Here is a 17,066-nt window from a genome sequence, read left to right on the forward strand (position 1 = left end):
CACAAGGTTGCCGGTTTGATTCCTCGACTCCCGCAAGGGATGGTGGGCTCCACCCCGTGCAACTAAGATTGAACACGGCACCTTGAGCTGAGCTTCTGCCGAGCGGCCGGATGGCTCAGTTGATTGGAACACAGGCTTTCAACCACAAGGTTGCCGGTTTGATTCCCTCAAGGGATGGTGGGCTGCGCCCCCTGCAACTAGCAACGGCAACTGGAGCTGGAGCTGAGCTGCGCCCTCCACAACCAAGATTGAAAAGACAACAACTTGACTTGGAAAAAGTCCTGGAAGTACACTGTTCCCCAATAAATTCCTGTAAAAAAATTAAAATTTAAAAAAAAAAAAGCCTCTCACTTCTGAATTCCCCATGGTGGTTAGCATAATTGTGAACAAATAATAAGCCTTTCAGACCTGGTTTTCTTTAAAAAAAAAGAAAAGAAGGTTATTCTGGCAGAAGCGGTCAAGTAGATTGAAGTCAGCAGGGAGTGCAGGCCTGGTGGTTTAGCCTTCATGCACCTGTAAGGTGTGTGGCTGCAGAGATGGAGAGTCAGAAACTGCAGAGCAGGGAATGGCTATTGCTGGGATTGATTGGATGTGGGAAGTAAATAAAGGAGAAAAAAGTCATAAATCTTTTTTGTGAGCCCGGGGAAAGGGAACCATTGACAACAATTGAAGACTGAGAAGGGAGGTAAATAATGAATTCACTTTTTAACACTAAATGCCAGGCTATCGCTGTGATCTTAGTGGTGATGCCCAGCAGAAAACTAGATTTGGGTGAGTAGCGCCCTGGGAGGCGGAAGGCAGAGCCTTATGCTTTGTCCCTTCCAGATTATAAAGCCATAAAAATAACTAAGTTCCTTAAGGGAATAAAGAAGAAGAGCAGCAGGCCACCAGCAAGATCTGACCAGATAAAGAAGGGAGGCTCTAGATGAGGGAAAATGGGGTCAAATACATGATGATGGAAGGAGAACTGACTCTGGGTGGTGAATACACAATGTGAGATATAGATGATGTAATACAGAATTGTACACCTGAAATCTATGTAACTTGACTAACAATTGTCACCCCAATAAATTTTAATTAAAAAAAAAAAAGATCAGACCAGAGTTGGAAAGTGAAAACTCAGAAAGGGGCAACAATGTGAACTCAGTAATATTTACTGCCTCCTGGGCACTGCCTAAGTTCCTAGTGAGGTATTTTGGTGGCAGGTAAGAGAACTCCACTAGAGTAGCTGAAACACAAACGGGGAGATTTGTTCTTAGGATAATTGAATGTTCCCAGAGTCCTGTGACAGGAAGGGAAGGCAGCCTGCTCCAGGAAGGGAATGAAACCAGGAAACAACAACAACAAAAACAAAACAAAACAAAAAAAACCTTTCACATACTCAGAGAGAACTTTCCATCTTTTATCTTTGCTCCTTTGTATGCATTTCCATTTTTCTCTCTCTTTTCTCCCTCCTCCCCTTCTCCCCTTCTCTTCCCAAAATTTCTGTTACTTTGTCCACAGGGCCCAGTGCTCCCACACTACTTGAAATTTTCTCCTTTTGGTAGATCAGCCAGACTGAGATTAAAGCTCTTTGTCTCAATTCCAGATTCCTGAGAAGCAGAATCTAATTGACCTTGGTGTCTACTCCTAGACAGATGAGTTGTGGTTAGTGGGACATTCTAGAATGACTTAGCAGAAACATGACTGCGAGATGCCCTTTCCTATGGGCTAGGAGCAGTTTCCAGAAAGGCTGGGTAGTCAGTCCAATAAGGTTTACACTACAACCATTTTACATTGATTGCTCTTTACATCAACTCCTGAGATATATTCTCATCTCCACACAGACAAGGAAACTCAGGCGTAGGGGAGGTAATGCATTCAGTGTGACACAGTGAGTGGCAGAGCCACTTCTCACTCTCAGGTGCTATCCAGCTCCAAAGCCCCTGTTTTTTTGTCTCTATCACTCTGCAGATTTTTCCAGCAGAACAAGGCGGCTTTTTCCTCTGCCAATCAGGAAGTTGGAAAGTTATTCCTTTTCTAGGACAAGAACTTAGAATAATGTAGAAACAGGAGTTCAGACGCCTAAACTGGAAATAATCACTAATAATAAAAATAATGAGTAACAGAGGCTACCTAAGTTATTGAGGGCTGCTAGGTATTAAGAATTAGCTCATTTACGCCAGCTCTGAGCAACAGGTTTGCCGGTTCGATTCCCACATGGCCCAGTGAGCTGCGGCCTTCACAACTGGATTGAAGACAACGAGCTGCCACTGAGCTTCTGGAGGGGCGGCCGGATGGCTCAGTTGGTTAGAGCGCGCGCTCTTAACAAGGTTGCCTTTCAATTCCCACATGGGATGGTGGGCTGTGCCCCCTGCAACTAAAGATTGAAAACGGCGACTGGATTTGGAGCTGAGCTGCGCCCTCCACAACTAGATTGAAGGACAACGACCTGGAGCTGATGGGCCCTGGAGAAACACACTGTTCCCCAATAAAATTTATTAAAAAAAAAAAAAAAAAAGAATTAGCTCATTTAGTACTCACAGCCACCCCATGAAGGTGAGTGGCACTGTTACCTCATTTTACATATGAGGAAACAGGTACAGGGAGGTTAACTAACTTGCATCAGCTCAAACAGCTAGTAAGAGGCAGAGTCAGGTCTCAGGGTCTGGCCCCAGAGAAGAAACTCCTAGCCTGGCTCCCGTCCTGCTTCCTGTCCTGTGGAACCAAGGAGCCCAGCCCACTGAAGGACCTGCCATTGTTCTTCCTGATTGTGTGGCCTAATGACTTGGCACATTCGCGACTCTCCAGAGTTCTTTCTCATTGCAGATGCTGGTCCGAGAGGAGCCCCAGCATTCTCTCTTCAGCCCTGTGCTCCAGGAGGTCTTTGTCACGATCGCTGACCTCAGGTGACACCCACATGCCCCTTGCACACATGCCCTGGTTCCTCATTGAGGGCCAATACCAGAGCCAACTGACATGTTCTATAATTTTAACTTCTCAAAACTATTTAGAGAAGGGGAAGCCAAGTCCATGTTTTTGTGTAAGAACTTTGATTTCATGTATGCTACCATCCGTATCTGAAAGACCTTATTGGAACTCTTGGGAGTTCAGTTTTGTTGAGTATTCAGTGGGAAGTTACTCCCATATATGCTTCATAACAGTAGAATTCCACAGTCCGAGAAACTTGGAAGGGCTGCCTGCTGGTTAACCTTTCTTAGAGATTTATACCACACATTAACTGATTAAAAGTCCCAAGGAGTCCTACAGTTAAAAAGTTCTTTAACTTGGTTTAACCCACACTAACAAACGTTCACCAGAACACACTTCAGAAAATCGTGGTTTACTATATTAGACTGTAGCAAGCTTCTCTCCGTGGTTGAACTAGGAGAAAGCCTGAAAAGATGTCACTGCAATGACCTTGGGATGTGGGGAGGGAAAGGGGAAAGAATGGAGGCTGGAACTCTTCCTCTAACCTTTTGTGAGGTGTTATCTAAACAGACTGGCTTTCATCAGAATCATACACCCAAGAGTCTACCCTTTCCCTTCTGGTTACTCTGATCCCTGCTTATCAATGTCAAATCGAACTCCTCCCAGCTTACTATTCCCAAACTGTCTTTTCTTAGTTACCAAGATGTCCATTTGCTGTTTGGCTCTGAAGATCGAGTTGACTTGTTCAGTCTTATCATCAAAAGTATGATCACTCTGCCCTCGGTAAAGACTCTGACCCATCTGCAGGAAATCATGCCCAGTGGGTCCTACAACTCAGAGGTAACTCACACTTTGCTTTAATAACTTGCCATCCCAAGATCAGAGCTAGTTGATCTTGGCCTTTTGAGAGTGCATTTGATTTTTTGGAAGTAGCCAAATACTATTTAAACCAAATCTGGTGAATAAAACGGGTTAAATTAAATAGCTTTTTTTCCCCTCTTTATTTTGTTGTCTTTTTTTTTCCCCTTCATTCCTTCTTTCCTTGCTTTTGGCTTTAAAATAAGGTGGAGTGTTCATATATTTAGCAGATATTTAGGGTTACCATGTGCTAAGCATCGTCATAGGCAACAGAAATACCACGGGGAGCTTACCAGGTAGTGCAGAGATACAAACCGCTGGTAAATAGAATGTCAGGTGATAATAAGTCTGTGGAAAAAAATAGAACGGAAAGAAGAGGAGAAAGAGTACTGTGGTTGGGAGGGATGAGGGCTGTTTTACATAGGGTGTTCAGGGAAAGTTCTCCCGGTGAAGTGACAGTTGAAGAGTGAGAGTGTGGATATCTCTGGAGAAGAAACTTTCAAGCAGAGAGAAAAGGAAGTGCGAAGGCCTTGATTTCTTTCTGCCCCTAGTAAACTGGTTGGTAAAGCAGTTGCCAAAGGAGACTTTGTTCCCCTTTGTTTCAAGATGTCAGAGTCACAAGTCAAACTTCAAAAGTGCCTCGGTGGCCCTAACTGATTCCCCAAACTAGTTAGAATCAGTTAACTGTGTTCCCAGTAATGTCGAGATGTCCATGTAATATGAATGTAAGTTGTTTCACCTCAGGTCACAAACTGCCTGCCAGTTCTTTACACTGGTTCTGCACCTCTGAGGAAAGTCTAAGATAATGAGGAGAACCTCAGCAGTGGACAGTATTGGGGAACTTCATACAGGTGGCATCACTGACCCTGTGCCTTTTCAGTGTCTCTACAGGCAGATGTTTCAGGCGTTCTCAGAGATGCTCCAGAGTTTGGTGGTAAAAGACCCACATTTGGAAAATCTTGACACCATTTTTACGGTAAACAGGATATCAGGAGAGAATGGGAAATTTCCTATTGACTGGTGAAAGTGGAAGAAGAAAATGTGGCAGGATTAAGTTTTAAGAGATAGCATAATAGTTAAAGAGTATCAGCTATCCATTTTGAGTCAGACTTGGGTTCAAATTCTGACTGCCATTCATTCATTGGTTATAAATTCAGCAAGAAATGTGATATCTCAGAGTCTCGTTTCTTCACTTTAAATTGAGATAATAATTACTGTATTGCATAAGTGACCTTCGATAAATGGTTTAAATAGTTGCTGTATGGGGCCGGCCTGGTGGCTCAGGCGGTTGGAGCTCCATGCTCCTAACTCCGAAGGCTGCCGGTTCGATTCCCACATGGGCCATTGGGCTCTCAACCACAACGTTGCCGGTTCAACTCCTCAAGTCCCTCAAGGGATGGTGGGCTCCGCCCCCTGCAACTAAGATTGAACATGGCACCTTGAGCTGAGCTGCCACTGAGCTCCCAGATGGCTCAGTTGGTTGAAGTGCGTCCTCTCAACCACAAGGTTGCTGGTTCGACTCCCACAAGGGATGGTGGGCTGCACCCCCTGCAACTAGAAACGGCAACTGGACCTGGAGCTGAGCTGCACCCTCCACAACTAAGACTGAAAGGACAACAACTTGAAGCTGAATGGCACCCTCCACAACTAAGATTGAAAGGACAACATCTTGACTTGGGGAAAAAAAAAAAAAAGTCCTGGAAGTACACACACACAAAACAAATAGTTGCTGTAATTAATTCCTTAAATTATTATTGCTTACTACCATACAAGGGTTTCAATCAGTGACCAGAGAGCAGAGTCAGCCTCAAGAATGAGTAAAATAGACAATTGCCTGCCAGGTGAGATTTAACAATTGTTTTATTTTTTTGTTGTTGTTTTTTAATTTTATTGGGGAATGTTGGGGAACAGTGTGTTTCTCCAGGGAACAGCTCAGCTTCAAGTCCAGTCACCATTTTCAATCTTTAATTGCAGGGGGTGCAGCCCACCATCCCATGCAGGAGTTGAACCGGCAACCTTGTTGTTAACAGCTTGCACTCTAACCAACTGAGCCATCCAGCTGCCCCTTAATGATTGTTAATACCTGCCTGCCCTCACCTGTTCGGGTTCTAGCATATGCCATTCCATCATTAGGGATTTATTCATTGGAGTGCATTCACTGTGGTTCAAGCATCTCGCTCACCTGCCCCTTTTTAAGATGCAGACATCCCAGAAAGGGGTAACCCTTTACACTGTTATTAATCATTTGTGCCTGAGTACAGATGGACACCACAACTGACCTTAATATTATTTCTCCTTTCTCTTCTATGTGTACCTCAACACTCCAGCCAGATTGGGTTTCTCCCCTTTATCCAGTTGTGCCTTGTACTTTCCTGCCTTGGCAGCTTCATTCAAGCCGTTTCTTCTACCTGAAATGTCACCTTCTTTGTGAAACTCCTACTCACGTATTTTATCTTCTCCATGAATCCTTCTATGACTGTTGCAGGCAGATGCAATTTCCCCATCTTCGGCATTCTTTATTAGCACGTCATTAATTTTCTTTCTTTCCAAAGCAGGTTTCAGGAAGTTAAAAACATGCAGAAGAACAGAATAAATAATTGAAGAAAGTGGGAGGAAGGGAAACTAAGTCTCAAAAATGAGCCCTTGTGGAATGTGGACCATCTGATCCCCTGTGTCTTTGTGCCTTGTCATTCCACCACTTTCATTTCCAACCAAAACTGGTTTAGCGCTTAGGAAAATACTGTCAAACATAGTAGTGACAGGTGGAACTTCTCTCTCCACATTTTCTTCCACACAGAATAAGGGTGTTATCCCCGCTCTTCCTGATAAACCATTTAGACCAGGGGTGTCCAAACAGCAGCCAGCGGGCCAACTGCGGCCCGCGATCCATTGTTAATTGGCCCACAGCAAATTCCAAAAATATATTTAGTTTACTTAAATAAACCAGGTGAGGCAAAACGTACTTCACTTCGAATGAGTGGCCCGGCTGTTTGTGTATTTTACCGCATTTGGCCCTTGGTGAAAACCGTTGAAAAAAGTTTGGACACCCCTGATTTAGACTCTCTTCATTTTCCATAGCACATGGACCCATGGTTACAGTCAGTCAAAGACCATGAGCGGGAACGGGCTGCAGCCAGCATGACTCAAGTTCTAAAGTGCTTATCAAGATATCTCAACTTGAAGGTAAGCAGCCCTTCAGTTGCAGAGGAAGAAGGATCCAAAGCCATCCTATTACTGCCTATTTCCCCTCCTATTTATGACTCCCAGACTGGTGACTCCTTGGTGCTTGTGTCATATATGGCATTTAGCATTATTCACATATCTACCCCTCTCCTCAGATTCGAGCAGCTTGAGGCCCAGTACTGTTTATTAATCTTGCATCCCAATTGCTTAGCACAAGAGCTGGGATGTAGAAATATACTGCATTTTTTTGAATGAATGACTAAGTAAATGTAACCTAAAAATATCTGTGGGCCTACAGTGGCCTAGTCGCTGCACAGTGTTGTATTTAAAATAATAAAGTCCAGCAGGCAAGTATGCCAATCAATTTACATATCTCTCAGCATCTCAGAGAGAATGGTTCTATGGTACCTCTTTTTAAATCCTCTCATTTCTATCTTTTACTCTCATTTCTCAGTTCTGAATCCTCTCCCATAACTCCTAAAAAACAATTCCCCAAAAAGATCCTTCTTTCTAGATCTATTTCTTTTTCATCTGTGAATCTCTCCCCTTTCCCAGGTAAATCTCATGGTTATTTTCATGGAGTGGCTGAACCATAGTTCTCCTTACTATGGGGCAATTATTTTCAATATGTGGTCTTTAAAAAACAGTGTTAGAACGACCATCTTTGGATACAAACTGTTTCATTTTCCAGATTGCTTATTTAGGTTAGAATTTGCCATATTTAATATCATTTGCTGGATATATTGTATCTACACGTGTTAAATGTTAACCCTAAAGAGCTCCAACGGCTGAATGTGGTTCTTGTAGTTCTCTAGAGTAGGGAGCGGAAGTGGAATCACTTCTCAGCAGCTTAAATCTAAGGCACCAAATGCTCCTGTATTCTAATAGCATTTTTCTTTTTCTTCCTAACTAGCTCCCACTGCAATTCCAAAGACTTGGACATCTAGTGGCTCTGATGGCACTACTGTGTGGGGACCCCCTGAAAGAGGTGGCCGAGGAGGCTGCAGAGGGCACACACTACCTGCTGCATATCACCCTGAGGCTGAAGTGTAAGGCACTGCTGAAGGCAGTGAAGCCCTCAATAAATTCTCTAGCACAACGCAAGCACCAGTCTTCCTATGCCCTCACTCCCCACACTCTAGCAAGACTTTTACGGTAGTTTACAATGAGAAAGCTACATAGTCCGTAGGCAGAGATGAAGCAACACTGATTTAATAATTAGAATCATAACGCTGGATCAGACCCATCCATGTCAGCCGTCTATATGGCCATAGAGTTAGAGTATCTAGTGATTAGGTCAGAAGTGGAAGGGGTTCCTGCCATCATTTGAGCCTTCATTCATTTAGTTCTGTCATAAATGTTTACTGAGCACTTAATTTGGGTTACAACAGTAACCCGAACACAAGTGGTCCAAACCTTGTACTTGTCCTTTGCTTCAGCCAACCTAGCCTACTTTGTTGCTCAGAAATACCACACACACTCTCTTCTCTTGTGATCAAAAAATACGATGAATGCTGCTGCTGCGTGCCAGCCAATGGAAAGGCAGGGATCTTCAATACGGGAAGCAGTGCGTCCAACCTTACTAACAGTGTGTGACGAGTTTCAACTCGGTCAGTGCAGTCAGTCAGGTGTGAGCTACAGTTGAGAGAAGGTGTGTTTTAAAGTGTGCCGTAAATCATCCTCCATCATGATAATACTCCATGTCACACATCACTTCTGGGATACGGCAATTTCTGTCAAATAAAAACATTACAGTGTGTCCTCATCCACCTTATTCACCGGATCTGGCACCGTGCGACTTCTGGCTCTTTCCCAAAGTCAAAATGACCATGAAAGGAAAACATTTCAAATCAATTCAGGACATCGAGGCAGCCACGACAGCGCAACTAAAGACACTCACGAAAGAGGACTTCCAGAACTGCTTCAGAAAGTGGCAAGAACGATGGGCTAAGTGTGTTCAAAACGAGGGGAATTATTGGCAATGTGTCTTTTACTGTAATTTTTTTTTTATTTAAACAGTGCACTGTATTTTTTTATCACACCTCATAGTCTAGCGGGCGAGTCAGACAATCAAAGAACCAACAAGTAACTTATTCTATATAAAGATAACTACCGTGAAGAGAAATTACTGGGGCCATGAGTAAGAATTAAGCCTAGTGTGGTGTTCAGAAAAAGCCTCTCTGAAGATAATCTGAACATAATAAAGAACATTAGGCAGGTGAAGATGTAAAAAGAACATACTAGGCAGAGGGAACAGCCTAAGAAAGGGCCCTTTGCAGGTATGAGCTTGAGGAGTTTGAAAAATAGAGGGCCATTGTGGTCAAGGCATGAATCAGTGACACACCACCACCACCACAGTTAGAAGAGGTGTTAGGAGATACCTAACCCAGTATCCCCTCCAGTGCTTAAGTCTCAGCCTACTCTATCCCCACCAAGTAGTTTCCTGGGCTTGCTCATCCCAAAGATAAGGAAGCTTTGTGCTTCCCAAAGTAGCAATCTCATCTCTGGGCTGCTCTGAGTCTGAGGAACATCTCCCAAGACTTACAGCCAAGGAAATACAACTGATGATTCCTACAACAAATATTTATGAAGCACTTATTGTTCTAGGGGTACATTGGCAAACAAGACAGACAAGGTCCCTCCCCCGCAAAGAGCTTATTTTCTCATTGGAGAGACAATGTACTCAACCAAGTGCTCCAAGACTTCCCATACATAAATTTCTAGTGAACACGAGTCAAACCAGTAAAACATGAGAAAAACAAGGCACTGTGAGGGAGTATTGGCAGACTCAATAATCAGAAAAACTAGACACATCAAGAGTTCTGATCAGAATTATCAGACACAGTACAAAATTGTGCAGTGTTTTTTTTGTGTGTGTGGGGACCTAAGCTTCATAGGGAGACCCCTCAAAAGTCCTCACCGATGGGGAATGGTATAGCATTGTTGGTTGTACTCCCAGATCACTCAAAAGCTCTACTCTTACAAAAAGCTTTTTTTCTTTCAGCCCTTCTTATTTATTGTACTACAACAGAGGGGAAACAAATCAGCCTTCAGATTAACACATAACTCCTGCCCCCAGGCATTTTTATTCAAGTGAAAAAGACAAGAGTGAGCTCTTGGATTCACTTTAACCCGGAGATCAATCAGACTTGCAAAATCAAGCAGGAATAAGCCAGGAAGTATCAATATTTCATATTTTCTTCTCAGATATCACTCAGGACAAGAAAAATCACCAAAGTTGGAGAAGAGCAATGAAAACCTGTCGAGAACTAGAACTCTACAATATTAAACAGTTCTACAGTTGTCCTTTCAAAATTGCCCAGGTAATCAGAATGGCAAAAATTATAATGACAGACAACTTGAAATGTTGGAGAGGATGGCAAACACCAAAAGTCTCATATGTCTGTTCATGGGAATGTAAAATGGTAAAAACACTTTGGGGAAAGTTCCAGTAGTTTCTTACATGGGCCAATGTCACTGTTTGAATATCTCTGCAGACAAGCTCTGCTTCTACTGATCGTCCTCCTAACCCTAGCCAGCCTCTTGCAAAGGTAAACCCTTGTCATAAAAAGGAGCTGCAAGAGAATGTAGTTGATCCAACAAGCCATACACTTTAATTAATGTATTTATTAATTATTCACCTAATATTTAATCATCTACTACATCCCAGGCACTATGTTAGGGGATAGGGGGAAAAAGAAAACCTACAGATCTTATTATTCATGTAGGGCCAAAGGTATCAGGTAATTTAAAGTCTCTGTGCATCAGTTTCCTCATCTGTACAAAGGGGATCTGTAAAAATTGGGATAACTCAATTGCTGTAAGGATTAAATGAGATGCTTATATGGAAAATGCTTTGCTTAGTGCTTTCCCCAAAGCCCAGGCAATCATACCTGTTACAGTCATGTGAAAGACTTTATACACTGCCAAGTGCCATGAAAAGCAGAAGACACATTCATTTAATAGATTGTCTCCAGATAAGGTATTTTAGCTGTGCCTGGGACCCTGTCAGCTCTGTAGCACTGGGGTCTTTCCTCTAGTTCTATTTCTATAAAAGTGTGACTCTTTCTGAGGATTTCAGTAATAAAGCTTCTTTCTAAAACTCAGAGCTGTAAATGGCCATGACACTTGGGTTGCTTCCAGTTTTTCATTTTTGTAAACAAGACTGAAGTAAAACTTAGACATATTTGTATGCTTCTGATTGTTAACTTGGAATTTCTTGTTCAGGGCTCTATCATACGATATATCTTGATAGTTCATTATCTATAAATCATTTCAGGTCTTCGAAGTGTTTCTCAATTCAAATGAACTCTGCCAGTTTGTAATGACTACACTGGATGGCCTGAAAAATCTGAAACATCCCTGCACCCAGCAGTCAGCAGGAGAATTGCTGATAACATTGGTGACAAATGCAGAGTCCCGATTTGAGAAGGTAAAGGGCTTAGTGGCCATTTCCTGGGTTTGAAATATCTGCAAGACCTCTCCCCACCTGCAGCTGCTGAGGTCTCTTCTGCTGCTATTCAGCTGAGAACAACTACTGAAGGAGACTAGGGTCAAAGCCTGAGTCCATTTGGTCAGTGTTGAACATTCGTCCATTTAACAAGCATATAATAAACAACCATGGTGTATGCAACTAGGGAGAGCAATTTTTAAAAATCTAAGGCGTGGTCCTTATTTTCCAGAAGAGTATTGTTATTCTGGGACAATATAATTAACACATATGAGAATAACTTCAATTTAGATCTTCATCCATAATTAATGGTGTCAAATTTTTAAAAATCAAGCAATCGATGATCTTAAAAAGGGGCCAACTTAGTAAGTTTACAACCAAGATAATTTATTTAAATGTGATGTATTAAAATTGATACATCGAGAAATAACAATGTAATTATGTCATTTAGAAATATGGAAGGACATAGTGGAAGAGATAAAAGGGATGAAAGTAGTTGTCTCTGGACAGCAGATAGGAGAATAGGCAGGAGAGAGCCTTGAAATACCACTGGGCTTTTAAAATTGTGTGCACTTTCATAAAAATAAAAAGTAATTTTTAAATGATGGAAACCCATTTTTTTAACCTATTAAAATAGCAAAGCTGCAAAAAGAACAGTATAATGAAAGCATGGTGAGCTGGACACTTGTATCAGTTGGGTGCTTTCAGCTGTTAAAAAAAAAAACAGCTGTATCACATAATATAGTGATGGAAAGAGAACTGACTGGGTGGTGAACACAATGTGATATATAGATGATGTAATACAGAATTGTACACTTGAAACCTATGTAACTTTACTAACAATTGTCACCCCACATAACTTTAGTTAAAAAAAAAAGCCAACTGTAAGAAGCTTAAACAAAGGATTTCTCATCTCATACAATAATAAACCCAGAAGTAGAGTATATTTTCTAGGATTGATTTAGTGACTCAACAAGGTTATTAAAGAGACAGGGGCTTTTGCATCTTCCCACTTTGCCTGTTCATGCAATCATAAGACAGTCACCATAGTTTTAGATTTTATGACCAGATAAAGACTATCCAATGAAGAAGAGTGACATTGCCTTCCTTTTGTCCCTTTCATCAAAGAGAAAAGTCTTTCCCAAAAGCCCCCAGTAGATTTTCCCTCATTTTATTGGCCAGAGTTGCATCACCTGCCATCTTTAAACCAGTTTCTGGCAACTGGTGATAAGGACAGCCGTTTTATATAAGGTCGTTGCGGACTGCCTCTTGGAGAAGCTGGCATTTCCACAGATCCCTGAAGCCACGAGTGTATGAACTGGAAGAATAGTTCAAGGAGAGAAATGGACCAGGGTCCAACGACCCGTTTCCTTTACCTGAGCACGATAGACATCTCTAGGAGGAAAGCAGGTCTGACTCCTCTGCCATTCTCAGAGTTGGAGAGAAAAAACCCCCAGCTTCCTTGCAACACTAATTTTATTAGTTTGTCTTATAAAATCAATACATAATCATTGAGGAAAAATCAGAAAAATATGTAAGGAAAAAAATTATCACATCACTCAAAGACACTTTATTAACATCTATGTGTATATGTTCTTCCAAATCCTTGTATCTGTATACATACATATAGATGTAGTTTAATTAGTTTTGATAATAAACTTTTTTTTTAAATAATAAACATTCTGTTTTAAAAGTCACCCGCAGGACTCTTCAGAAATAACCACAGTATCCTCAGTAACTATCAGTGTCCCACATGATTAAGATCTTAGTGATTTCTTTTCCCTCTTCAGGTGCCAGAAATTATGGGAGTCATCTGTTCCCGGCTCTCTGTAATCAGCCAGCCTAGAGTCCGCCACCAAGTCATAAGTACCGTGAGTTTGTTTATCTCCAGGCCCAAGTACACAGATATAGTGATAAAGCACCTTCTGTGTCATCCAGTACCATATGACAGGTAACAGAACCTGGTACAGCCTCTGGATTAAATTGGGGTGTGTGGCACGGCTCTGAGTATTGTAGAACATGGTTGCCCTCAGAAATCTAGTGATATTCTTATAGAGGAGATAAGCTATAGACAGATGCCTGCAATACAAATCAAGACATAATGCAGAAACATAAGGAAACAATTCAACAAACCCAGAATGAAGAACATTTTACAAAATAGTTGGGGTGAATGCTTCAAAAAAGTTAATGTCACAAGAAGAAAAAATAGGACTAGGCACTGTTCTAGATAAAAAGAGGTAATTAAATGCAATAGGTGACTTATGATTGGATCCTGGATGAAAAAAGCTCTAAATGAAAATTTTGAGAAAATTTAAATATAGACTATGCTAGATTATTAAATTAATGTAATGTTCTTAGGTGTGAAATAATATGGTTATCCAGAAGATTGTCCTTATTCTCAGTGGTTAGGTACTGACGTATTTAGGGCTGAATGTCATGATGTCTGAAATGTACTTGAGAAAGATTTAGCCAAAAAAATAAATATATACATAGAAGAGGAATAGAATCAGAGAGAGGAACAAACAAGATGCTTTAGAAAATTTTTTTAGATTAGTGGTTTTCAGAGTTGGAGGCACCCTGGAAGTTCCAGGCGATGCCTCATGGGAAGGCAGTGAGGCATTAAGGAGAGGGCTCCAGACCCCCACCCCTACCTCCACTTTAACCAGAGCAGCACCTCTTCTCCGCTTTATATATTGTGATTCTGGGTAATTACTGTATTTGAGGAAAAGATTTCTCAGCTTTAAACTGTTTGAAAACCACTTTCAGTGAATGGTTCTCATATAATGTCTTACGGTAGTGCTGAGGTTTCCTATAAGCTGAACTTACACATTCTACCACTAACTCAAATAAAGGAGGACTTTTATCCATCCAGAGTTAAAAATGAGTTAATGTAGATCTTTTAAAAAAATGTTCTCTTTTGTATAGTTCTCGAATACATTGCTTTAAAATCTTTACTACTTGCTTCAGCTTAGCTACACTAGATTCTTGTATAAAACATATGATTTAGTACAAAATATTAAATATATCTAGTTATCTTAAGTGTAATTTTAGCATTATTCTATTGTTGGTATTTGTTCTAGCTCGTGGAGGACTTTGAGAACTACTGCTTTAGATCATATGAGAACATGGTATCTGTTAGAAGTGGAAATGACTTAGGAAACTTCATTCTGATTATACCTTGTTTCCCCGAAAATAAGATCTAGCCGGACCATCAGCTCTAATGCATCTTTTGGAGCAAAAATTAGTATAAGACACGGGGCTATTTTACTATAATATAAGACTGGGTTTTATGTAATATAATATATAATATAATATATACTGGGTCATATTAATTTTTGTTCCAAAGACGAGTTAGAGCTGATTGTCTGGCTAGGTCTTATTTTTAGGGAAACATGGTAGTTTTGGTCATTTACTTGAAGTTTGTTTGTTCATTTATGTATATACATATCTGGGTGGTTGTTCTTAGTAGTCTGTTCAAAGCATCTACTATGTATAGGTGCTGTTAGGCACCGGGAAAATCACGGACAGGTCGCATGGACCCTGCCCTCAGGCAGCATACAGTCTGGTAGCAGACAGAGACGAACAGCAGAGGATGCTATTCTGTGGAAGAGAGTTCTGTGGAAGCTCCTAGGAGGAGACTTAATTAGATGAAGGACTGGGGAAGGATTTCTGAAAGTAGGGCTGCCCCAAGCTGAGTTTTTAATGTAAATTTGCCAAGTAAAGTGTGGGATGAGGGAGTGGAAGAGGCATGCTAGACAAAGAATAGCAAAAATAAATTCCAGGAAGGTATGAACCAGTTTAATAAATGCCCATTCCCAAATGATGGGCAAACAAAAACCATGTCACATCTACAGAATCAGTTATCATTATAAGTGAGACCTGTTCCATATTTTTAACAGACTCTCCAGATGATTTTTTCACGCTAAAATTTATGAAGGCTATTGGCCAATGTGTGTGTTTTCCTAATTCAGATTCACTATCAGCCCACTTACAAATGTGCATAACTAAAAAGCATTTTGAAACACTTCTTTCACAATAAATAGCTTCTCAAAGTATTTCATTTACTCCCTCAGGAACACAGAGTGAAAACAAAGGTAAATAAATATTGGGATTTCATCCCAGGAGTGAATGTTCATATTCTAGAATCTATTTCCAAAGGCAAGAGTCTTTTCAGCACTCCACCTGGCCTTTCCGGCCTTTCCTTTAGGCGTCCTCTAGAAACTTACTTTGTTTTTATTCACAGATTAGAATTGCCAGAGTAAGGAGTGAAATACTGGAATAGTCTTTAAGCCTCTCAATTTTTAGAATGATTCTGATGCACATAGTTGGAAGACCACACATTAGATAAACACTGACTCTAGCACGCAAAGATACCTGGGTAGGTTCTGAAAATAAAAGGATGGATTACAAGCGTGAGTAACTCCCAATCTCTCCCCTCTTCCCCCCAGCGCCCATTAATGTTCCTCCACAATGTTTGTATAACTCTCAGGCCCTACTTTTGAATCAATGGTAGAAGAGAAGTTATTACATGCTGTCTTTCTTGAAGAAGAGATATCTCCTAAGGAGGATCAAAGCTTTATTTCAGGGCTCGACCTTAGCCAAAATTCAAGGACCATAGACTAGATTGGATAAGTGTGTCTTTGAATGCCTTCCGTGAGCCTGGCATTGTGCTAGGCCCTGAGGGATTCATAGAAGAAAAGCTAGACATAACCCCTACCTTCAAAGGGAAGCTATGGACACGCATACAGAAAACTGACAATAGCATGTGTAAGATTGAGACAACCTCTATAAAGAAGAAGTTTCTAAAGTGTTATGGGAACTCGCATGAGTGACATGGTGAAGCAGCAGCAAAGGCTTCACAGAAGAAATAACATGGGAGCTGGACCTGGAAGGATTTTGATGGGCAAAGAAGCATTTGGGCAAGGGCCTTCCAGTTTAAGGAAATGATGTAAGCAAAGATACAGCGTTTTCGAAGTCCATTGTTTGTTTGGTGTAAAGGTGAATGGTCGGGGGTAGCTAGAGCAGAGTCTGTCATAGGGAAGTTGTGAGACTGAAAATGTAAGTTAGAACCAGTTGGTGAGTGGTCCTGAAGTCCACTCAAGTAATGGGAACTTGAGTCTATAAAACCTTGGGAGTTGCTGTTATGAAAGCAGATAGTAGTAAGTTTTTGCTACGCTGAAGTTAAACAGGAAAACCTCTTGTAGACTGGATTCCAAACAGACTAAGAGGGTTGTAGTCATGGTAGGCCTAGGATAATCCATTCTCCTGACGAACCCTCTTACTCCGGGATTTCTAGGTATCTGGCTGAGTTTTGGAGAACTCTGGAGGTGGAGCTGCCCAGCACAACCTGGATTCTCTGGAGGCTTCTGAGGAAGCTTCAGAAATGCCATAACGTGCCCATCCAGGAGAAGATGGCCTATGTGGCTGTTGCTGTAAGCCATCGAGCTCTGTCCCTCCAACTTCAGCCCGCCATGCTCCCCTCTTGAGATGAATGACCCAACACCCCATCTAGAGAGTTTCTTTTGGTTCCTCTCAAACTTTGCTTCTGTCACCCAAATATAAACCTGCAGTGTTTCCACCAAGGGATTGACATGGAGCTGGGGAAGGTGAAGGAATCAGTATAGTTTAATATGTTTTAAACATTCCTTCCCTCATCCTTTAAAAA

General features: G+C 41.4%; 1 protein-coding gene across 7 annotated transcripts in view; it reads left to right on the top strand.

Moving 5' to 3' along the window:
• MROH8 (maestro heat like repeat family member 8) overlaps positions 1-17,066 on the top strand; it is a 46,198-nt gene that overhangs the window by 12,762 nt on the left and 16,370 nt on the right. For 4 of the 7 annotated variants that reach the window (XM_088789137.1, XM_088789139.1, XM_088789140.1 and 1 more), the window contains 9 exons: positions 2,809-2,888; positions 3,606-3,750; positions 4,649-4,744; positions 6,847-6,951; positions 7,865-8,000; positions 10,159-10,274; positions 11,231-11,383; positions 13,192-13,352; positions 16,698-16,833. In XM_088789137.1, coding sequence (XP_088645263.1) covers positions 2,809-2,888; positions 3,606-3,750; positions 4,649-4,744; positions 6,847-6,951; positions 7,865-8,000; positions 10,159-10,274; positions 11,231-11,383; positions 13,192-13,352; positions 16,698-16,833 — 1,128 coding nt within the window. The remainder of the gene's footprint in view (positions 1-2,808; positions 2,889-3,605; positions 3,751-4,648; positions 4,745-6,846; positions 6,952-7,864; positions 8,001-10,158; positions 10,275-11,230; positions 11,384-13,191; positions 13,353-16,697; positions 16,834-17,066) is intronic. The other 3 variants (XM_088789138.1, XM_088789141.1, XM_088789142.1) reach the window with 3 other exon arrangements.

The sequence above is a fragment of the Rhinolophus sinicus genome, chromosome 13 (assembly GCF_057876585.1).
Source record: "Rhinolophus sinicus isolate RSI-liver-muscle chromosome 13, RSI-T2T, whole genome shotgun sequence".
Classification (NCBI taxonomy): domain Eukaryota; kingdom Metazoa; phylum Chordata; class Mammalia; order Chiroptera; family Rhinolophidae; genus Rhinolophus; species Rhinolophus sinicus.